A 24,523-nucleotide genomic window follows, 5' to 3' on the forward strand; every position below is an offset into this window, starting at 1 on the left:
ACTGCTGGTCACAACTGACCTCCAACTGGAGCACTCAAGGGCCAGGGCTTCCCAGTTCTCAGTGTCTATGCCAGAGTTTTTAAGGTTGGCTTTGAGCCCATCTTTCAATCTCTTTTCCTGCCCTCCAACATTCCGTTTTCCGTTCTTGAGTTCGGAGTAGAGCAACTGCTTTGGGAGATGGAGGTCGGGCATCCAAACAACGTGGCTGGTCCAGCGGAGTTGATGGCAGAGGACCATCGCTTCGATGCTGGTGGTCTTTGCTTCTTGTCTGTTGAAATTGTCCACATGCTAATTGTGGATTTCAATGGCTTCTCTGTGTAGCCTGACATGGTGGTTGTGAGAGTGGTCCAGCATTTCTGTGTTCTCAAATAATCTGCTGTGTCCAGGTTGGTTCCTCAGGTGCTCTGCTATGGCTGACTTCTCTGGTTGGAGTAGTCTGCAGTGCCTTTCATGTTCCTGGATTCTTGTTTGGGCAATGCTGCGTTTAGTGGTCCCTCTGTAGACTTGTCCACAGCTGCATGGAATACGGTAGACTCCTTCAGAGGTGAGAGGATCCCTCTTGTCCTTTGCTGAACGTAGCATTTGTTGGATTTTCTTGGTGGGTCTGGAGATAGTTTGTATGTTGTGTTTCCTCATCAGCTTCCCTATGCGATCAGTGGTTCCCTTGATGTATGGCAGGAACACTTTTCCTCTGGGTGGATCTTCCTCTTGACTCTCGTGGAATATCCATTGGCCTGTAGAGCCCAGTTGAGGTGGTTCAGTTCATCTTGGAGGAGGTGGGCTTCACAGATTCTTTTTGCACGGTCTGCCAAAAGAATCTGTGAACCCCACCTCCTCCAAGATGAACTGAACCCCCTCAACTGGGCTCTCCAGGCCAATGGAGACTCCACCTCAGACATCAGAAGAGCTGCAAGACAACCAAGAACAAGCCACGAGAGTCAAGATGAAGATCCACCAGAGGAAAAGTGTTCCTGCCAGACATCAAGGGAACCACTGACCGCAGAGGGAAGCTGATGAGGAAACACAACATACAAACAATCTACAGACCCACCAAGAAAATCCAACAAATGCTCCGTTCAGCAAAGGACAAGAGGGATACTCTCACCTCTGCAGGAGTCTACCATTGTATCCCATGCAGCTGTGGACAAGTCTACATAGGGACCACCAAACGCAGCATTGCCCAAACAAGAATCCAGGAACATGAAAGGCACTGCAGACTACTCCAACCAGAGAAGTCAGCCATAGCAGAGCACCTGATGAACCAACCTGGACGGAGCATATTATTTGAGAACACAAAAATGCTGGACCACACCAACAACCACCATGTCAGACTACACAGAGAAGCCATTGACATCCACAAACATGTGGACAATTTCAACAGAAAGGAAAAGACCATGAAAATGAACAAAATCTGGCTACCAGTATTAAAAAATTCTAAAATTAAAACAGCAGAGAGAAAAACAGGCAGGGACATCTAATCACCTTTCAAGAAGAGTTTGCTCCAGGCACAGTCAGCCCATTGTATGCTAATCAAGGTGGTCAATTGAAAAGATTCACACCTAGCCCAACTTACAAAAGCCTTTTGTCTCACCCTGGTCATTCCACAGATATATAAACCCATTTTCCTACTTCCAACAGACCTCACTACCTCTGAGGATGCTTGCCATAGATGCAGGCGAAACGTCAGGAGAGAATGCCTCTAGAACATGGCTATATAGCCCGAAAAAACCCACAAGAACTGAGTGATTCCGGCCATGAAAGCCTTCGACGATACATTATTACAGCAAGCTTTTGGAACTTTGTTATTATTCTTATTCTTATGTTTGGACACTGTTTATGTTGCTGCTTATTTGGCTTTTTGATTTTGGACTTCTATCAACTTTGTATTCATCTCTTTTACTGGCTCCAGTTTTTATTCAAATAAAAATGACTCTTCTTTCCTCCAAGGTGTGGTGTAATTAATGATTAGAGGGTCCTGTTCCTGCTCTAGGGTGCAACAGAAGGGGGATTTCTCCCCTGCAAGGCATGCATCATTATCTTGCAAAGCTAAGTGGATACAGCCTTGCAAGACACACCTTGCAAAGCTACATCTCCCAGGATCCCATCGCCTTGAGCCAGTGCTGTTCACATGGTGCCAAACTACATCTTTGGAACCTCTCACTCTTACAGCTCTTTTGTTGCAGCAAAACAATGCAAATGCTGGCCAATACTATGAATTTTACCTTCAAGAACCCCTCTCCAGGAAGCTCTGGGTCCTACAGCACCGCTCTATAATCATGTTCCTAGAGAAGGACCTAGAGATGAGGCACCGGGATTGTGGCGCAGCTGGCTGAGTGCCAGCTGCATTAAGATCACTCTGACCAAAAGGTCATGAGTTCGAAGCCAGCCCGGGTTGGAGTGGGTTTCCAACCAATTGTGTGTAGCCTGTTGTCGACCTTTGCAACCCGAAAGACAGTTGCATCTGTCAAGTAGGAACATTAGGTACCACCTTAAAGTGTGGGGAGGCTAAATTAACTGATTTATGAGGCCATAAAGAAGACTCCAGCAAAGCATTCCAGCGGGGAAGCATGCGGGGAATGCGGAAGTGCTTCATCAGTGTCGCAGATGGACGATGAAAGCGACAGCTCCCCTGGCGGCCAGAAAAAGTTAAATAGCCTCTGTGTATGTCTGTATATGTTTGTATGTCAAATTGGCACTGAATGTTTGCCATATATATGTACACTGTAATCCACTCTGAGTCCCCTGCGGAGTGAGAAGGGCGGAATATAAAAGCTGTAAATAAATAAATTCAAGAGAGATATTGACAAGCTGGAATGTGTCCAGAGGAGGGTGACTAAAATGATCAAGGGTCTGGAGAACAAGCCCTATGAGGAGCGGCTTAAGGAGCTGGGCATGTTTAGCCTGAAGAAGAGAAGGCTGAGAGGAGATATGATGAGGGCCATGTATAAATACGTGAGAGGAAGCCACAGGGAGGAGGAGGGAGCAAGCTTGTCTTCTGCTTCCTTGGAGACTAGGACGCGGAACAATGGCTTCCAACTACAAGAGAGGAGATTCCAACTGAACATGAGGAAGAACTTCCTGACTGTGAGAGCCGTTCAGCAGTGGAACTCTCTGCCCCAGAGTGTGGCGGAGGCTCCTTCTTTGGAAGCTTTTAAGCAGGGGCTGGATGGCCATCTGTCAGGGGTGATTTGAATGCAATATTCCTGCTTCTTGGCGGAATGGGGTTGGACTGGATGGCCCATGAGGTCTCTTCCAACTCTTGGATTCTATGATTCTATGAAATAATAATAAATGAGAAAAGTCTGCATTTCCCCCCTTCATGGGGGCCTTTGGCCCTTGAGCCCAACAAGCTTGGAGGCCGACTGTTCCTATCACTGTGGGTTTCTAGAAGATGAAAAGTCCTCATTCAGATCAGGGACGTTACCTTTCCATTGGATTCCTTCTCATCTCTGCTTCGGAATTAAGGCTCGCTAAAAGGACAAACTGCAACTGTCAATCACTGCTGGCTAAAGAATTTAGCCTTGCCTCTCAAACAAAACAAACACTCAGAGCAGCTAATCTTAAACACTCACTCAGATTCCTAATGCACTCTAAGATGAGGCTTACCTGAAGCAGAGGAAGCAAGATGGCTTCTTGCTTCCTCAACTTCTGTGGGAACTCAACTGCCACTTGAGCTATGTTGGGGGTGCTTTGAATGCAATATTCCTGCTTCTTGGCAGAATGGGGTTGAACTGGATGGCCCATGAGGTCTCTTCCAACTCTATGATTCTATGATTCTATAAGAAGACAATCCACCTGTGCAACCCTGAGGTGTCTCTTCCATTTTATTTGTAAGCAAGGCCTTCTCCTGGCACAGAGATGTCTTTCTTTCTCCAACTGGAGCCTGGACCGCATCCATATGACTTCGATATTCTGTCCCTTCTCTCCATTTTCACGACTCGCCGGTGGTCAGTTATATTTCGCTGTGTTCCCTTCTTCAAGTGTCACCCATCAATGCGCTCAAGGACCCTAAAAATGAATTTAAAATGACATCTGCAACAAGGAAGTCCAACTGAGTGTGAATCCGCTATAGATTGCAACCTGGGCTCTGCAAGGGGCTGAAACCCATCCCTACAAGTGGTCCGGATTGCAGTGTGAGCATCATGCTGTGACTCTGGAGACCAGGGCTTGAATTCACTCTCAGCCCTGAGGATCCAATAGGGAGTGATTAGGGGCAAGTTGCACTCTCTCAGCCTCCAAAAGTGAGGCCTGAATAAATCTCTCCAAGACTCTGAGGAAGTTGCGAAAAAGCTACAATAACACGAGCACACACTGCTGGAAATGCAAAGAAAAAGAAGGTTCATATTTCCACATGTGGTGCCCAAACGCCTGGTCCCACATCCAAGTTTTTAATTTCTTTCTGAAGGAAAGGAGGGATGTTGCTGATCTGATCTCCCCGGGGAGTGAATTCCATAGGTGAGGGGCCACCACTGAGAAGGCCCTGCTCCTCGTCCCCACCAATCTCACTTGTGACAGAAGCGGGGTCAAGAGCAGGGCCTCCCCAGAGGATCTCAGACTCCGAGATGGGACATAAAGGGAGATGCGTTCGGACAGGTACCAAGGACAAGATGGATGGATGGCATCCTTGAAGTGACTGGACTGACCTTGAAGTGATATCGAGCTCCTTTTCAGAGGGTCTACCCAGCCGGGGAGATCCCTGAGGACCGCGCCAAAGGGGTCCTAAAACCTTGGTGAGGCCAGCGGAAGCCAATTTCAGCGATAAAAGTATTAAAATTAATAATCCTCACCAAAGTGGAAGAAGTTCAGCGACCGAGGCGATTTATTAGCGATTCAGCTGCAATCGGATGCAATTCCACTACAAGCATAACACTACTGATTTTACAGGCATTTTTATAGGGAGAATACAAAGGAAAACATTTCTAAACTCCCGCCCACCCCTTGCCGGCTGGCTCCGCGCTGATTGGCTGGCAGATCGAACAGCTGGGAGGAGGCTTGGCGGCCCTCCTAGCCCTGAGCCAATCAGCGAGCTCCCCCGCCTCCTGAGGGCCAATCAGCGAGCTCCTCTTGCTCCCGGAGCTGGGCCAATCAGGAGCGAGGGGGCGGGACGACCGCGGTCAATGGGGAAATGATGGGATTACAGATATCCTGCCAGCTGTGATGATTGTCTTTGTTTCTGACCGGCAAGATACAATCTCTGTAAACAAAGTCTTTCCTGTCCATGATGAGTTTCGGTTGAGAATGACAACAGGGTGGGCAGCGGACCTCAGGGGGTCAACACTACCATTTGTAAAGCAATCACAAATGTCCGGTATCTCATTTTGACTTTCCTATCTCGCCAGACAAACTTCAGAGGGTGAGGAAGGAAATCATAAATGGCTATTGTCCATGCCTTATGAGTCAATCAAAATGAGTTCCGAGGGAGGCAGGGGGGGTCTCCCCCGGGCATTTCCACAGCTCCTCGTCACTTTTAGTAGGGCAAAAGTCAAGGGTGAAAGGGGAAACAGACTACATCTCACACAGTATTTTTTATACAAAGTTCATAAGGGAAGTAAGAAGCGAAAGGAAAAGGGAAAAGGTATGAGGGGAGAAAGGAAAGAAAGAGAAAGGAAAAAAAGGAGGGGTGGCAGGAAAGGAGGGAGAGAGAGAAGGAAGACAAAAAGAAAGGGGAAAGGAAGGAAAGAAAGAAAGAAAGAAGGGAAAAGAAGGGAAGGAAGAGAGAACAGGAAGGGAGGAGAAAAAAAGAAAGAAAAGGGGAAGGGGTATGAGAGGAAAGCAATTATTACTCACTAGCTGTCCCCTGCCACGCGTTGCTGTGGCTCAGTCTGTGTATACGTGTTTTGTGTGTGTATATATGCATATATGTGTGATTGTGTGTATATATGGTGTTGTGCATGCCTTATAATGTATTTTTATATATTTTTTGGCTTTTTAAGTCTCTTCTGCTGTGTTTTTCAGGAAACCCCATCCCCATCCCGCATCCCCAGTTTATTTTTATTTAATATTTGATTTCTTTATTTGAAGGCGCGGAGTCCCCGGGTCCCAAGGAAAATCAGTAGAAACGGAGGTGGCAGGCAGTCCAAGCGGGGCCACAGAGTCCTTTTCCCTGGCCGAGATCAGAAAATGGGCGCTGATATGGCGGATAACAGGATCCATCGCTCGGTCCTTGGGAGGAGGAGCTGGGGGTGGTGATGGTTGACAGGGAGCTCTGGTGTGGGCTGGTCCATGAGGTCACGAAGAGTCGGAGACGACTGAACGAATGAAGAACAACAACTGCCGCACCCTGTATATCAACATGCGTTATTTACACCAAAAGTTCCCCAATCGGTTATGACAATTCAGCAGCTTCCTTATCTCAAAGTTAATCAGATACTCACCTCCTCCATGATCCCATTTCAAGGTGTCAATCATAGGATAGTATCTCCTAGAAGGACTGGGAGAGAGCTCGGATAGATCTTGGGATTCCATGGTGAGAAACATCTGGAGGAAGGAGAAGACAAGAAGTCAAAGCCAAGTTCAGAGATTCTACTGACTGCTGTGTTTTTCTGTGGCTTTTTGACTTTGCGTTTACCTTTCTGGTGGCAAAAAAGCCAATGGGATGTTGGCCTGCATCAAGAGGAGCCTAGTGTCTAGGTCTAGGGAAGTCATGCTACCCCTCTATTCTGTTTTGGTTAGACCACATCTGGAATATTGTGTCCAGTTCTGGGCACCACAATTCAAGAGAGACATTGACAAGCTGGAATGTGTCCAGAGGAGGGCGACTAAAATGAAAAAGGGTCTGGAGAACAAGCCCTATGAGGAGCGGCTTAAGGAGCTGGGCATGTTTAGCCTGAAGAAGAGAAGGCTGAGAGGAAATATGATGAGGGCCATGTATAAATATGTGAGAGGAAGCCACAGGGAGGAGGGAGCAGATCAAGGGTCTGGAGAACAAGCCCTATGAGGAGCGGCTTAAGGAGCTGGGCATGTTTAGCCTGAAGAAGAGAAGGCTGAGAGGAAATATGATGAGGGCCATGTATAAATATGTGAGAGGAAGCCACAGGGAGGAGGAGGGAGCAAGCTTGTTTTCTGCTTCCTTGGAGACTAGGACGCAATGGAACAATGGCTTCAAACTACAAGAGAGGAGATTCCATCTGAACATGAGGAAGAACTTCCTGACTGTGAGAGCCGTTCTGCAGTGGAACTCTCTGCCCCGGAGTGTGGTGGAGGCTCCTTCTTTGGAGGCTTTTAAGCAGGGGCTGGATGGCCATCTGTCAGGGGTGATTTGAATGCAATATTCCTGCTTCTTGGCAGAATGGGGTTGGACTGGATAATAGCCCAGGAGGTCTCTTCCAACTCTAGGATTCTATTATTCTATGATTCTTTTGTAACCAATTTTTCATCAACAAAGAAGGACTGCTTTTCCTACAGTCCAGTGTGGTGGATTTAATCTTATGGTCTCGTTTCTTGAACTGGGATGCAACACCTGGGATATATCTATTTATTAGGAGCGTTTCTATCCCGTCGTTCTCACCTCCGAAGAGGGACTAAGGATGGGAACCCACAGGCACCATTCGGTGCAAACAATAAAACAAGCATAATATACAATCAACCTACATTAAAAACTAGGCTTGGGCAATCAAGAAAAAAATGGCTCTAAACCCGTTTCTTTTCTAGGGTGCGCTAGCGTTTCGAAATTCTGGGGACTTCCGAAATATAAGATTTCAAAATTTTGAAATTTCCGAAATTTTGTAAATTATGAATTGATTCGTTAATGGCGGACGCGATTGCGCAATATGCTAAAAAAAACCTCCAAATGGGACAGGGGGAACTTCTATTATATTATTATTATATTATTATATTATATTGTTGTATATTATATTATATTATATTATTATATATTATATTATATTATTATATTATTATTATGTAATAAATTATTATATTATATTATTATTATATTATTATATTATATTGTTGTATGTTATATTATATTATTATATATTATATTATATTATAATTATTATATTATTATATTATTATTATGTAATACATTATTATATTATATTATTATTATATTATATTATATTGTTGTATATTATATTATGATATTATTATATTATATTATTGTATATTATATTATATTATTATATATTATATTATATTATATTATTATTATTATATTATTATTATGTAATACATTATTATATTATATTATTGTTATATTATTATATTATATTGTTGTATATTATATTATGATATTATTATATTATATTATTGTATATTATATTATATTATATTATTATATATTACATTATATTATATTATTATAATATAATATAATATAATATAATAATTACATTATATTATATTATATATATTATATTATTATAATATTATTATATTATATTATTGTATATTATTACAAAATAATTACGAAATAATTACGAAAAATTGGAAAAAATTTGTTTCGATTCTTAATTACTCCTCACACTATTCCTGCATGGCTCGATATTGGATCGTAAGCTAATTTAAATACGAATCAATAACGAATTACGAAATTAACGAACTGGATCGCCCAAGCCTATTAAAAACAATTATACATTAAAACAGGTCACCGTTTCACATCGCCTTCCAAATCAATCAATTGCCGTCAGCTAAAAAGTCAATTAAAACCATCTATTCTGCGAATGCTTGATCCCATAACCAGGGTTTGAGCTTCTTCCGGAAGGTCCTAAGGGAGGGGGCAGCTGATCTCATTAGGGATGGAGTTCCACAGCTGAGGGGCCACCTCCGAGAAGGCCCTGTCTCTCGTTCCCACTAAACATGTCTGTGATGGCGGTGGGACCGAGAGCAGGGCCTCTCCAGATTATCTTAAGGTCCTTGGGGGTCTGTAGAGGGAGATATGTTTAGACAGGGCCACAACCGTTTATAGGTCAAGACCAGCACTTTGAAATGTGATCGGAAGCTAATAGACAGCCAGTGGAGCTGGCGTAACAAGGGGGTAGAGGGAGGAACCGTGGAGGCCGTGACAGACTTTGTATTTCTAGGTGCAAAGATTACTGCAGATGCAGACTGTAGCCAGGAAATCAGGAGACGCTTCCTTCTTGGGAGGAGAGTCAAGAGTAGAGACATCAGACTAGCAACAGAGATCCATTGCCTAGTCCAAGCCATGGTCTTCCCTGTAGTCACCTACGGATGTGAGAGCTGGACCTTCGGGAAGGCTGAGCCAAGGAAGAGAGATGCTTTTGAGCTGTGGTGCTGGAGGAAAGTGCTGAGAGTGCCTTGGACTGCGAGAAGATCCAACCAGTCCATCCTCCAGGAAAGAAAGCCCAACTAAAGCTCACTGGAGGGAAGGAGACTAGAGGGAAAGCGGAAGTCCTTTGGCCACATCATGAGGAGACAGCAAAGCCTAGAGAAGGGAATGATGCTGGGGAAAGTGGAAGGCAAAAGGAAGAGGGGCCGACCAAGGGCAAGATGGATGGATGGCATCCTTGAAGTGACTGGACTGACTTTGAGGGAGCTGGGGGTGGTGACGGCCGACAGGGAGCTCTGGCGTGGGCTGGTCCGTGAGGTCACGAAGAGTTGGAGACGACTGAACGAATGAACAACAACAACAAATGCTCCCTGTACCCTGCTCCAGTGAGCAACCTGGCTCCCAAGTGTTGGACTAGCTGGAGCTTCCGAACAGTCTTCAGAAGCAACCCCACATAGAGTGTGTTGCAGTAATCTATGCAGGATGTAACCAGAGCGTGGACCACTGTGGCCAAGTCAGACCTCCCAAGATATGGGCGCAGCCGGCACACAAGTTTTAACTGTGCGAAAGCTGCCCTGGCTACCACCAAAACCTGGTGGATGGCATCCTTGAAGTGACTGGACTGACCTTGAAGGAGCTGGGGGTGGTGACAGCTGTAGATCCAGCTTCAGACTTCCCTTTCTAATAGCCACTAACGTATGGTTTCAAATATGATAGCCAGCCCTCTTCTTGTGTACGGCTCTCTCTTGGTGTCCTGGGCACATCCTTTGCTCCATCCAGAAAGGAGCCAGGACTACCGGGGAAGGGGATTAGGTCTTCCCTTCCATCCCTGACCCATCATTGGCCATGGAACCAACAGGAAGGGTCTTCATCCTTGTTCCAGGGTTTGACTCACGGTAAACGGAGAAAAGCACCATGCCCAGGATGACTGCGGCACTCAGGCTCCCAAAGACAATGCCAACGATGGTCATTTTGTTGAATCCCCGGGCTGCAAGGAGGAAAGCACACAATGCACATCACTCTCTGGACAATATCTTTCCTTGTGTTGTTGCAGGGTTTTTTTCGGGCTATATGGCCATGGTTTAGAGGCATTCTCTCCTGACGTTTCGCCTGCATCTATGGCAAGCATCCTTAGAGATAGTGAGGTCTGTTGGAACTAGGAAAATGGGTTTATTATATATCTGTGGAATGGCCAGGGTGGGACAAAGAACTCTTGTCTGTTGGAGCTAGGCGTGAATGTCAGGAGAGAATGCCTCTAGAGCAGTGGTTCTCAACCTTCCTCATGCTGCGACCCCCTAGAATCATAGAATCCAAGAGTTGGAAGAGACTTCATGGGTCATCCAGTCCAACCCTCTGCCAAAAAGCAGGAATATTGCATTCAAATCACCCCTGACAAATGGCCATCCAGCCTCTGCTTAAAAGCTTCCAAAGAAGGAGCCTCCACCACACTCCGGGGCAGAGAGTTCCACTGCTGAACGGCTCTCACAGTCAGGAAGTTCTTCCTCATGTTCAGATGGAATCCCCTCTCTTGTAGTTTGAAGCCATTGTTCCTCGTCCTAGTCTCCAAGGAAGCAGAAAACAAGCTTGCTCCCTCCTCCTCTCTGTGGCTTCCTCTCACATATTGATACATGGCTCTCATCATATCTCCTCTCAGCCTTCTCTTCTTCAGGCTAAACATGCCCAGCTCCTTAAGCCGCTCCTCATAGGGCTTGTTCTCCAGACCCTTGATCATTTTAGTCACCCTCCTCTGGACACATTCCAGCTTGTCAATATCTCTCTTGAATTGTGGTGCCCAGAATTGGACACAATATTCCAGGTAAAGTGGTCTAACCAAAGCAGAATAGAGCATGGGGAGCATTACTTCCTTAGATCTAGACACTATGCTCCTCTTGATGCAGGCCAAAATCCCATTGGCTTTTTTTGCCGCCACATCACATTCCTGGCTCATGTTCACTTCCTGTCCACGAGGACTCCAAGATCTTTTTCACACGTCCTGCTCTCGAGCCAGGCCTCATCGTCCCCCATTCTGTATCTTTGCATTTCATTTTTTCTGCCAAAGTGGAGTATCTTGCATTTGTCACTGTTGAACTTCATTTTGTTAGTTTTGGCCCATCTCTCTAATCTGTCAAGATCGTTTTGAATCCTGCTCCTGTCCTCTGGAGTCTTGGCTCTCCCTCCCAATTTGGTGTCGTCTGCAAACTTGATGATCATGACTTCTAGCCCTTCATCAAAGTCATTAATAAAGATGTTGAACAGGACCGGGCCCAGGACGGAACCCTGCGGCACTCTGCTCGTCATCTAGAATCATAGAATCATGGAATCAAAGAGTTGGAAGAGACCTCATGGGCCATCCAGTCCAACCCCATTCTGCCAAGAAGCAGGAATATTGCATTCAAATCACCCCTGACAGATGGCCATCCAGCCTCTGCTTAAAAGCTTCCAAAGAAGGAGCCTCCACCACACTCCGGGGCAGAGAGTTCCACTGCTGAACGGCTCTCACAGTCAGGAAGTTCTTCCTCATGTTCAGATGGAATCTCCTCTCTTGTAGGAGATTCAGATGGAATCTCCTCTCAACCCCCAGGTTGAGAACCACTGCTCTAGAACATGGCCATATAGCCCCCCAAAAAAACTACAACAACCCAGTGATTCCAGCCATGAAAGCCTTTGACAATACATCTTTCCTTGTGTTAGCAATTCTATTCTTACTGGAGCCTACTATCCACATTTTGATTAAATTATCCCATTTCTTGGTAACTTTAGGTGGGATACTAAATGGGAGGGTTTGGAATACGTATAAAAAAATTAGGTAATATCATTTTTCATGCCTTCAGCCTTGTTGTAATGTCACCATTCCATTTTTTCCCCAGTTTTCCTAGAAAACTACAGCTTCTCTATGGATTTTCAAGGCAGGAAAAGAAGATGGAGGAGGCAAAATAATGGTTTGTCCCAAGGCAGTGTTCTTTACTTACCAAAAAATTTGGGCTCGTCATCAGGTGGATCTGCAAAAAAAAACCAAAAAAACAATTCGGCTGAAACGCAGCACACAAATAGACAGTCATATTGTGCCAAAATGTGAGAGATAGTCTTGTTGCACAAAAATGTGCAACATATTGACATATTGCAAAAAAATGTTACAGATAGTCTTGTTGCACAAAAATATTATAGACATATTGCAAAGAAATGTTACAGATAATCTTGATGCACAAAAATGTTATAGACATATTGCAAAAAAATGTTACATATAGTCTTATTGCACAAAAATGTTATAGACATATTGCAAAAAATGTTACATATAGTCTTATTGCACAAAAAATGTTATAGACATACTGCAAAAAAGTTACAGATAGTCTTATTGCACAAAAGTGTTATAGACACATTGCAAAAATGTTACATATAGTCTTGATGCACAAAAATGTTATAGACATGTTGCAAAAAAATGTTACATATGGTCTTGTTGCACAAAAATGTTATAGACATATTGCAAAAAATGTTACATATAGTCTTATTGCACAAAAATGTTATAGACATGTTGCAAAAAAATGTTACATATAGTCTTGTTGCACAAAAATGTTATAGACATATTGCAAAAAATGTTACATATAGTCTTATTGCACAAAAATGTTATAGACATATTGCAAAAAAATTTACATATAGTCTTATTGCACAAAAATGTTATAGACATATTGCAAAAAATGTTACAGATAGTCTTGATGCACAAAAATGTTATAGACATGTTGCAAAGAAATGTGAGGGATAGTCTTGTTGCACAAAAATGTTATAGATATGTTGCAAAGAAATGTTACAGATAATTTTGATGCACAAAAATGTTATAGACATATTGCAAAAAATGTTACATATAATCTTATTGCACAAAAATGTTATAGACATATTGCAAAAAAAGTTACAGATAGTCTTGATGCACAAAAATGTTATAGACATGTTGCAAATAAATGTTACAAATAGTCTTGTTGCACAAAATGTTATAGATATGTTGCAAAAAATGTTACAGATAGTCATGTTGCACAAAAATGTTAAGGGACAATAATATTGCACAAAAATGTTGCATGGAATGTTCAAGACATATTGTACAAATATATAATGGAATTATTTCAGCAACATGTGACAGATTATCATGTTGCACAACACTATTATAAATAAAAATATTATACACATATTGCAAAGAATTGTTACAGATAGTCATGTTGCACAAAAATGTTAAGGAACAATCATATTGTACAAAAATGTGATAGTCAGATATATTGCATAAAAATGTTATAGACATATTGTACAAAAATGTGATCGTCAGATATATTGCACAAAAATGGTATAGACATATTGTACAAGAATGTGATAGTCAGATATATTGCACAAAACGTTATAGACATATTGTACAAAAATGTGATAGTCAGATATATCGCACAAAAACGTTATAGACATATTGTACAAAATGTGGTAGTCAGATATATTGCACAAATACGTTATAGACATATTGTACAAAAATGTGGTAGTCAGATATATCGCACAAAAACGTTATAGACATATTGTACAAAATGTGATAGTCAGATATATTGCACAAAAACGTTATAGACATATTGTACAAAAATGTGATAGTCAGATATATTGCACAAAAACGTTATAGACATATTGTACAAAAATGTGATAGTCAGATATATCGCACAAAAACGTTATAGACATATTGCACAAAAATGTTATAGACATATTGTACAAAAATGTGATAGTCAGATATATTGCACAAAAATGTTATAGACATATTGTACAAAAATGTGATAGTCAGATATATTGCACAAAACCGTTATAGACATATTGTACAAAAATGTGATAGTCAGATATATTGCACAAAAACATTATAGACATATTGTACAAAAATGAGATAGTCAGATACATTGCACAAAACATTATAGACATATTGTACAAAAATGTGATAGTCAGATATATTGCACAAAAACGTTATAGCCTACAGTGGACGATAAGCTCTACACTTCCGATCCGCGTATCCTCAGGGCCCTCGATCACGGTTAAATAGTTTCCCAGGTCGGTGATGTTCAAGGGTGTGATCTCAAGGGAGCAGTCGGGGTGTATGGTCTCTCGCCCGGTGAAGCCCGGCCCCTTCCTCACTTTAAAGCGTGGGTAGAAAAAACCGATCAGGATGGTTTCGTTCTCTCTCATTTCCCCTCGGAACCAGCGGCAGGTCACCTGGGCAATGGCCAGGGTGACTGGGATGAGGCGGGCGCTTCCTCCTTCCATCGGCATTGGTGGCTCCACCGTGATATTTGTCCGCTTGTAGTAGGCCTCGGTCGAGAAGAAGCAGACGCTCAGGACGAAGGCTGTGGGGAGAAGAAGGGAAGGGACGTCACTCCCAGCAACGCATCCCTTGGAGGCAACGCCAACCAACCCAACATCTGGCTCATATCTCCAAGCAGCCTCAGGACCTCCAAAGGCTGTGTGGAGAGAAGAAAGGAAGGGACGTCACTCCCAGCAACGCATCCCTTGGAGGCAACGCCAACCAACCCAACATCTGGCTCATATCTCCAAGCAGCCTCAGGACCTCCAAAGGCTGTGTGGAGAGAAGAAGGGAAGGGACGTCACTCCCAGCAACGCATCCCTTGAAGGCAAAGCCAACCAACCCAACATCTGCCTCTCATCTCCAAGCAGCCTCAGGACCTCCAAAGGCTGTGTGGAGAGAAGAAGGGAAGGGACGTCACTCCCAGCAATGCATCCCTTGGAGGCAACGCCAACCAACCCAACATCTGGCTCATATCTCCAAGCAGCCTCTGGACCTCCAAAGGCTGTGTGGAGAGAAGAAAGGAAGGGACGTCACTCCCAGCAACGCATCCCTTGGAGGCAACGCCAACCAACCCAACATCTGGCTCTCATCTCCAAGCAGCCTCAGGACCTCCAAAGGCTGTGTGGAGAGAAGAAGGGAAGGGACGTCACTCCCAGCAACGCATCCCTTGGAGGCAACGCCAACCAACCCAACATCTGGCTCTCATCTCCAAGCAGCCTCTGGACCTCCAAAGGCTGTGTGGAGAGAAGAAGGGAAGGGACGTCACTCCCAGCAACGCATCCCTTGGAGGCAACGCCAACCAACCCAACATCTGGCTCTCATCTCCAAGCAGCCTCTGGACCTCCAAAGGCTGTGTGGAGAGAAGAAAGGAAGGGACGTCACTCCCAGCAAAGCATCCCTTGGAGGCAAAGTCAACCAACCCAACATCTGGCTCTCATCTCCAAGCAGCCTCTGGACCTCCAAAGGCTGTGTGGAGAGAAGAAAGGAAGGGACGTCACTCCCAGCAAAGCATCCCTTGGAGGCAAAGTCAACCAACCCAACATCTGGCTCATATCTCCAAGCAGCCTCAGGACCACCAAAGGCTGTGTGGAGAGAAGAAAGGAAGGGACGTCACTCCCAGCAAAGCATCCCTTGGAGGCAACGCCAACCAACCCAACATCTGGCTCATATCTCCAAGCAGCCTCTGGACCTCCAAAGGCTGTGTGGAGAGAAGAAAGGAAGGGACGTCACTCCCAGCAAAGCATCCCTTGGAGGCAACGCCAACCAACCCAACATCTGGCTCATATCTCCAAGCAGCCTCTGGACCTCCAAAGGCTGTGTGGGGAGAAGAAGGGAAGGGACGTCACTCCCAGCAACGCATCCCTTGGAGGCAACGCCAACCAACCCAACATCTGGCTCTCATCTCCAAGCAGCCTCAGGACCTCCAAAGGCTGTGTGGAGAGAAGAAAGGAAGGGACGTCACTCCCAGCAACGCATCCCTTGGAGGCAACGCCAACCAACCCAACATCTGGCTCATATCTCCAAGCAGCCTCTGGACCTCCAAAGGCTGTGTGGGGAGAAGAAGGGAAGGGACGTCACTCCCAGCAACGCATCCCTTGGAGGCCACGCCAACCAACCCAACATCTGGCTCATATCTCCAAGCAGCCTCAGGACCTCCAAAGGCTGTGTGGGGAGAAGAAGGGAAGGGACGTCACTCCCAGCAACGCATCCCTTGGAGGCAACGCCAACCAACCCAACATCTGGCTCATATCTCCAAGCAGCCTCAGGACCTCCAAAGGCTGTGTGGGGAGAAGAAGGGAAGGGACGTCACTCCCAGCAACGCATCCCTTGGAGGCAACGCCAACCAACCCAACATCTGGCTCATATCTCCAAGCAGCCTCAGGACCTCCAAAGGCTGTGTGGGGAGAAGAAGGGAAGGGACGTCACTCCCAGCAAAGCATCCCTTGGAGGCAACGCCAACCAACCCAACATCTGGCTCATATCTCCAAGCAGCCTCTGGACCTCCAAAGGCTGTGTGGAGAGAAGAAGGGGACGTCACTCCCAGCAACGCATCCCTTGGAGGCAACGCCAACCAACCCAACATCTGGCTCATATCTCCAAGCAGCCTCTGGACCTCCAAAGGCTGTGTGGAGAGAAGAAAGGAAGGGACGTCACTCCCAGCAAAGCATCCCTTGGAGGCAACGCCAACCAACCCAACATCTGGCTCATATCTCCAAGCAGCCTCAGGACCTCCAAAGGCTGTGTGGAGAGAAGAAAGGAAGGGACGTCACTCCCAGCAAAGCATCCCTTGGAGGCAACGCCAACCAACCCAACATCTGGCTCATATCTCCAAGCAGCCTCTGGACCTCCAAAGGCTGTGTGGAGAGAAGAAAGGAAGGGACGTCACTCCCAGCAAAGCATCCCTTGGAGGCAACGCCAACCAACCCAACATCTGCCTCTCATCTCCAAGCAGCCTCAGGACCTCCAAAGGCTGTGTGGAGAGAAGAAGGGGACGTCACTCCCAGCAACGCATCCCTTGGAGGCAACGTCAACCAACCCAACATCTGGCTCATATCTCCAAGCAGCCTCTGGACCTCCAAAGGCTGTGTGGAGAGAAGAAGGGGACGTCACCCCCAGCAACGCATCCCTTGAAGGCAACGCCAACCAACCCAACATCTGGCTCATATCTCCAAGCAGCCTCTGGACCTCCAAAGGCTGTGTGGAGAGAAGAAGGGGACGTCACTCCCAGCAACGCATCCCTTGGAGGCAACGCCAACCAACCCAACATCTGGCTCATATCTCCAAGCAGCCTCAGGACCTCCAAAGGCTGTGTGGGGAGAAGAAGGGAAGGGACGTCACTCCCAGCAACGCATCCCTTGGAGGCAACGCCAACCAACCCAACATCTGGCTCTCCTCTCCAAGCAGCCTCAGGACCTCCAAAGGCTGTGTGGAGAGAAGAAGGGAAGGGACGTCACTCCCAGCAACGCATCCCTTGGAGGCAACGCCAACCAACCCAACATCTGGCTCATATCTCCAAGCAGCCTCAGGACCTCCAAAGGCTGTGTGGGGAGAAGAAGGGAAGGGACGTCACTCCCAGCAACGCATCCCTTGGAGGCAACGCCAACCAACCCAACATCTGGCTCTCCTCTCCAAGCAGCCTCAGGACCTCCAAAGGCTGTGTGGAGAGAAGAAGGGAAGGGACGTCACTCCCAGCAACGCATCCCTTGGAGGCAACGCTAACCAACCCAACATCTGGCTCATATCTCCAAGCAGCCTCAGGACCTCCAAAGGCTGTGTGGAGAGAAGAAAGGAAGGGACGTCACTCCCAGCAACGCGTCCCTTGGAGGCAACGCCAACCAACCCAACATCTGGCTCATATGTCCAAGCAGCCTCTGGACCTCCAAAGGCTGCGGGGAATTTTCCAGACTGTATGGCCCTGTTCCAGCAGCATTCTCTACCCCTTCTACCACAAAAGAAGACACCATGCAAGCCCTCCCAACAGAAGGCCATCCAGCCATAGATATGATTGAGAGAGAAGGAGAGGAAAGGAAGGAAAGAAGGAGGCTCTTCCATGCTTCATATTCCACTGTTGACCAGCTCTAACTGTAGGGAAGTCCTTCCTGATGTTGAGGTGGGCCCTCTCTCCCTGCCTTTGAGTCCTGGCCCCCTGCCTGGCCCCTCCCTCCCTCCTCCTTGCAAGTTCCTTTCCTTCTCTCCTTCCCTTCTTCTTTCCTTCTCTCCTTCCTTCCTTACTTCCTTGCTTCTCCCTTTCATTCCTTTTTGTTCTTTCCTTCCTTCCTTCTATCCTTCCTTCCATTCTTTCCTCTTTCCTTCCTTGCTTCTCTCTTTCTTTCCTTCTTTCCTTCTTTCTCCTTCTCTGTCCTTCCTTCCCTTCTTCTTTCCTTCTCTCCTTCCTTCCTTCCTTCCTTCTCCCTTTCATTCCTTTTTGTTCTTTCCTTCCTTCTATCCTTCCTTCCATTCCTTCCACTTTCCTTCCTTGCTTCTCTCTTTCTTTCTTTCCTTTTTTTCTTCCTTCTTTCTGTCCTTCCTTCCCTTCTTCTTTCCATCCTTTCCTCTTTCCCTCATTACTTCTCCCTTTCTCTCCTTCCTTCCCTCTGTCTTTCCTTCTCTTTTCTTCCTTCCTTCCTTCTCTTTCTTTCCTTCTCTTCTTCCTTCTCCTTTCCTTCCTTCCTTCCTTCCTTCTATCTATCCTTTCTTTTTGCCCCCTCTCTCCCTCCTTCCTTCTTTCTTCTCTTCCCTTCTTCCTTCTATCCTTCCTTCCTTCCTTCCAATCCCCCTTCTTCCTTCCCTTCTTCTTCCTTCCTTCTTTCTCTCCTACCTTCCTACCAACCTTCCCTCTCTTTCCTTCCCTCCTTCCTTCCAATGTCCCTCCTTCCTTCCTTCCCTCCTTCCAATGTCCCTCCTTCCTTCCTTTCTTCTCTCCTTCCCTCTTTTCTTCCTTCCCATCACCCTTCCTTCCTTTTTGCCCCCTCTTCCTCCTTCCTTCCTTTTCCCCTTCCTTTGCTCCTTCCATCCATCCTTCTTTCTTTTACCCCTTCCTTTCTTCCTTCTCTCCTACTTTCCTTCCAACACTCCCTCTTTCCTTCTTTCCTTCCCTTTTGCTCTCTCTCCCTCCCTCCTTTTCTTTTCTCCTTCTTCCTTCCTTCTCTCCTCCCTTTTTTCTCTTTTTCCTTCCTTTCTTCCTCCCCTTCCTCCCCTCTTTCCTTCCTTCCACCCTTCCTTCCTTTTTGCCCTCTCTTCCTCCTTCCTTCCTTTCTTTTCTCATTCCTTCATTCCTTCCAACCCTCCCTCATTCCTTCCTTCTTTCCCTCCTTCCCTCTTTCCTTCCTTCCTTTTTGCCCTCTCTCCCTCGCCCCTTCCTTTCCTTTCTCATTCCTTTCCTTCATTCCTTCCAACCCTCCCTCATTCCTTCCTTCTTTCCCTCCTTCTTTCCCTCCTTCCTTCCTTCCTTCCTTCCTTCCTTCCTTTTTGCCCTCTCTCCCTCGCCCCTTCCTTTCCTTTCTTTTTTCTTCCTTGCTTCAATCCTTCCTTTTCTCCCTTCTTTCCCCTTCCTTCCTTCCCTCTTTCCTTCCTTCCACCCTTCCTTCCTTTTTGCCCTCACTTCCTCCCTCCTTCCTTCCTTCCTTTTCTCCTTCCTTTCCTCCGTCCTTCCTTCTTTCTTTTTTTCCACTTTATTTCCTCTCTTCTTTTTTCTTTCTTTCTTCCTCCCCTTCCTCCCTTCTTTCCTTCCTTCCACCCTTCCTTTCTTTACCTAATTCCTTCCTTCATTCATTCATTCCTTCCTCCCAACCCTTCCTCCTTCCTTCCTTCCTTTTCTCCTTCCTTTCCTCAGTCCTTCCTTCCCTCCTTCCTTCCTTCCTTCATTCATTTTCTCTCTCTCTCTCTCTCTCCCTCCCTCCCTCCCTCCCTCCTTTTTTCCTTCCTTCCTTCCTTCTCTCTCTCTCTCTCTCTTCCTTCCTTCTCTCCTTCCTTTCCTCAGTCCTTCCTTCTTTCTTTTCCTTCTTTCTTTTCCTTCCTTCCTTCATTCCTTCTCTCTCTCTCTCTCTCTCTTCCTTCCTTCCTTCTCTCCTTCCTTTCCTCAGTTCTTCCTTCTTTCTTTTCCTTCCTTCCTTCCTTTCTTCCTTTCTTCCTTCCTTCCTTTCCTCAGTCCTTCTTTCTTTTCCTTCCTTCCTTCCTTACTTCATTCCCTCTCTCTCTCTCTCTCCCTTCCTTCCTTCCTTCCTTCCTTCCTTCCTTCCTTCCTTCCTTCCTTCCTTCCTTCCTTCCTTCCATCCTTCCTTGACCTGCCAGGAGTGTGGAGGGCGACCCGCTCTTGGCCCCGAGGAGGACCCCCATCCATCCGGCCTCCACTCCTCTCCCTTCGGGGCTCCTCTCGGGGCTTTTCCGGGGGGGGGGTGTCTGTGTGGCCCCTTCCCCTCCCTTTCCCCTCCCTTCCCTTCCTTTCCTTTCCTTCCCGGAAGAGAGGAGCGGGTCCCCTTGCGCCCGTCGCCGGGCGGCCTTTGTGAGCTCAGCCCTGGCCTTGCTCTCCTTCCCAACAGGGGGCGCCTCGCCACTGCAGAAGGAAAGCAGTTTGGAGGATTTCTGTTGCAACTGCCATAGCCTGGGATCCTGGGATTTCTAGTTCGCCCCTTTGGATAGGGGAGACCCCAGGCCCTGCAAAGCTACAGCTCCCACTGAGCCATGGCAGCTGAAGTAGAGTCAAGCCACCTTCATTCTGCATTGCAGCAGATTGTTGTTGTTGTTGTTGTTGTTTTCTCCTGCACTCTGCTTATAATATAATATAATATAATATAATATAATATAATATAATATAATATAATATAATATAATATAATATAATATAATATAATATAATATAATATAATACAATACAATATAATAATATAATATAATAATATAATATAATATAATATTATAATAATATAATATAATACAATACATTACAATATAATATTATAATATAATATTATAATATAATATAATACAATACAATACATTACAATATAATATAATATAATAATATAATACATTACAATGTAATATATTATAATACATTACAATATAATATAATACATTACAATATAATATAATATACTATAATTCAAGCGAGATATTGACAAGCTGGAATGTGTCCAGAGGAGGGCGACTCAAATGATCAAGGGTCTGGAGAACAAGCCCTATGAGGAGTGGCTCAAAGAGCTGGGCATGTTTAGCCTGAAGAAGAGAAGACTGAGAGGAGATATGATAGCCATGTATAAATACGTGAGAGGAAGCCACAGGGAGGAGGGAGCAGATCAAGGGTCTGGAGAACAAGCCCTATGAGGAGCGGCTGAAAGAGCTGGGCATGTTTAGCCTGAAGAAGAGAAGGCTGAGAGGAGATATGATAGCCATGGATAAATATGTGAGAGGAAGCCACAGGGACTAAAATGATCAAGAGTCTGGAGAACAAGCCCTCTGAGGAGCGGCTTAAGGAGCTGGGCATGTTTAGCCTGAAGAAGAGAAGACTGAGAGGAGACATGATGAGAGCCATGTATAAATATGTGAGAGGAAGGCACAGGGACTAAAATGATCAAGGGTCTGGAGAACAAGCCCTATGAGGAGCGGCTTAGGGAACTGGGCATGTTTAGCCTGAAGAGGAGAAGGCTGAGAGGGGATATGATGAGAGCCATGTATAAATATATGAAAGGAAGCCACAGGGAGGAGGAGGAGGGAGCAAGCTTGTTTTCTGCTTCCTTGGAGACTAGGACACAATGGAACAATGGCTTCAAACTACAAGAGAGGAGATTCCACCTGAACATGAGGAAGAACTTCCTGACTGTGAGAGCTGTTCAGCAGTGGAACTCTCTGCCCCAGAGGGAGTGTGGTGGAGGCTCCTTCTTTGGAAGCTTTTAAACAGAGGCTGGATGGCCATCTGTCGGGGGTGATTTGAATGCAATATTCCTGCTTCTTGGCAGAATGGGGTTGGACTGGATGATGGCCCACGAGGTCTCTTCCAACTCTAGGATTCTAGGATTCTAGGATTCTATAATATAATATAATATAATATAATATAATATAATATAATGTAGCCCTTGACTGTGTGGATCATCATAAATGGTGGCAAGTTCTTGGTGGGATGGGCATCCCAAGCCCCCTTCCCTCTCTCCTGAGGAATCTGACCAAGGACCAAGGAGCCACAGTCAGAACTGACCACGGAACAGGAGACGGGTTCCAGATTGGGAAAGGCGTCCGGCAAGGCTGCATCCTCTCACCCAACCTTTTTAACGTGTATGCAGAACACATCATGCGAGGATGTGCGGGGCTGGATGAGTGCAAAGCTGGGGTGAAAATGGCTGGAAGAAACATTAACAACCTCAGATATGCAGATGACACCACTCTGATGGCCGAAAGCGAGGAGGAGCTGAGGAGCCTTCTCATCAAGGTGAAAGAAGAAAGCGCAAAAGCCGGGTTGCAGCTAAACGTCAAAGAAACCAAGATGATGGCAACAAGAATGATTGACAACTGGAAAATAGAGGGAGAAAACGTGGAGGCCGTGACAGGGTTTGTATTTCTAGGCGCAAAGATGAGTGCAGATGCAGACTGTGGCCAGGACATCAGGAGACGCTTCCTTCTTGGGAGGAGAGCAAGGTCCAGTCTCGATCAAAGAGTCAAGAGTAGAGACATCAGACTGGCAACCAAGATCCATTGCCTAGTCCAAGCCATGGTCTTCCCTGTAGTCACCTACGGATGTGAGAGCTGGACCTTAGGGAAGGCTGAGCCAAGAAAGAGAGGCGCTTTTGAGCTGTGGTGTTGGAGGAAAGTGCTGAGAGTGCCTTGGTCTTCCTACGGATGTCCTGGTCCTCAAACACTCTCTGGTTCATTCAGAAGAATGCTGCACTCGCAGAGCTCAGGCGGTATTGTATTTCACTCTCAATGTTGACGTCTGTAGACAGTCCAAGTTTTTCAGGCATATAGCAGGGTTGAGAGGACAATAGCTTTATAGACAAGCCCCTTGGTCTCCCTACGGATGTCGCAGTCCTCAAACACTCTCTGCTTCATTCGGAAAAATTCTGCACTTGCAGAGCTCAGGTGGTGTTGAATTTCAGTCTCAGTGTTGAGGTCTGTAGACAGTCCACGTCTCACAGGCATATAGCAGGGTTATAAACAAGCCACTTGGTCCCCCTACGGATGTCGCAGTCCTCAAACACTCTCTGCTTCATTCGGAAAAATGCTGCACTCACAGAGCTCAGGCAGTATTGTATTTCAGCGTCAATGTTGACGTCTGTAGACAGTCCACGTCTCACAGGCATATAGCAGGGTTATAAACAAGCCACTTGGTCTCCCTACGGATGTCGCAGTCCTCAAACACTCTCTGCCTCACATTTGGAAAAATTCTGCACTTGCAGAGCTCAGGTGGTGTTGAATTTCAGTCTCAGTGTTGAGGTCTGTAGACAGTCCACGTCTCACAGGCATATAGCAGGGTTATAAACAAGCCACTTGGTCTCCCTACGGATGTCGCAGTCCTCAAACACTCTCTGCTTCATTCGGAAAAATGCTGCACTCGCAGAGCTCAGGCAGTATTGTATTTCAGCGTCAATGTTGACATCTGTAGACAGTCCACATCTCACAGGCATAGAATCATAGAATCATAGAATCAAAGAGTTGGAAGATACCTCATGGGCCATCCAGTCCAACTCCATTGCAATTACGCCTTGAGTATTTCACATATAGCAGGGTTTGGAGGACAATGGCTTTATCAACAAGCACTCGCAATGCTCAGGCAGTGTTGTATTTCAGTGTCAATGTTGATGTCTGTAGACAGTCCATGTCTCACAGTCATATAGCAGGGTTGGGAGGACAATGGCTTTATCAACAAACCCCTTGGTCTTCCTACGGAGCTCAGGTGGTGTTGAATTTCAGTGTCAATGTTGACTTTTGTGGAGAGGTGGCTGCCAAAGGCTGCCAAAAGAGCAGAAAGGGTCAACATTTTCTAATGTTACACCATTATGCTATATCTCTGGCATTAGAGAGGGATTGGCTGGTGCCTTTTGCTGGAAGAGCATTTTGGTTTTCTCAAGGTTCAATGACAGGCCGAGCCTCTCATATGCTTAGAGTGGCTTGTAGGTCTTCTTCTAAATGTGCACAGACGACGTTGTCATCAGCATACTGGAGTTCTATAACAGATGTTGTTGTGAACTTGGTTTTGGCTTTCAGTCTGCTGAGGTTAAATAGCTTGCCCTCTGTCCGATAGATGACTTCCACTCATGTCCTTACCTTTTTTCCTTCCCTGAATCCTTACCTGGGAAGGTAAGAAAAAAGTTCACCTTTAGTGGGAGGAAAAGCTGCGGTTTCCCATTCAGCCACCAGGGGGCATAAGACACTCACCCATCAAAGCAAGCCATTGCTGAAGATTTAAATTCAATTGATTGATTTTATATATCCACTCCTTTCGATTTATATTCATTACTAATCACAAGTATAGGATGTTTTGGGATGCATTCTAGACTGTG

At 45.8% G+C, this 24,523-nt stretch overlaps 1 protein-coding gene across 1 annotated transcript; it reads right to left on the minus strand.

The window, feature by feature from the left end:
• Positions 1-10,038: 10,038 nt before the first annotated feature.
• Positions 10,039-20,372, minus strand: LOC137095685 (uncharacterized). Its single transcript, XM_067462461.1, has 4 exons — positions 20,318-20,372; positions 14,209-14,574; positions 12,199-12,228; positions 10,039-10,217 (listed from the first exon to the last, which is right to left on the minus strand). The coding sequence occupies exons 1-4, from the start codon at positions 20,367-20,369 to the stop codon at positions 10,039-10,041; spliced, it is 627 nt and encodes a 208-aa protein (XP_067318562.1). The 5' UTR covers positions 20,370-20,372.
• Positions 20,373-24,523: the final 4,151 nt, after the last annotated feature.

This window comes from Anolis sagrei, chromosome Y (genome assembly GCF_037176765.1).
Source record: "Anolis sagrei isolate rAnoSag1 chromosome Y, rAnoSag1.mat, whole genome shotgun sequence".
Lineage (NCBI taxonomy): Eukaryota > Metazoa > Chordata > Lepidosauria > Squamata > Dactyloidae > Anolis > Anolis sagrei.

What these genes read in the sequence shown, in the direction of transcription:
- LOC137095685 (XM_067462461.1), bottom strand. Translation starts at nt 20,369, where the DNA reads ATGGGGGTCCTCCTCGGGGCCAAGAGCGGGTCGCCCTCCACACTCCTG. An exon ending in GCCCTCCACACTCCTGGCAG is followed by an intron (nt 14,575 to 20,317) that starts GTCAAGGAAGGA and finishes TTCTCCCCACAG; the next exon opens with CCTTCGTCCTGAGCGTCTGC. An exon ending in TGACGAGCCCAAATTTTTTG is followed by an intron (nt 10,218 to 12,198) that starts GTAAGTAAAGAA and finishes TCCTCCTTGCAG; the next exon opens with CCCGGGGATTCAACAAAATG.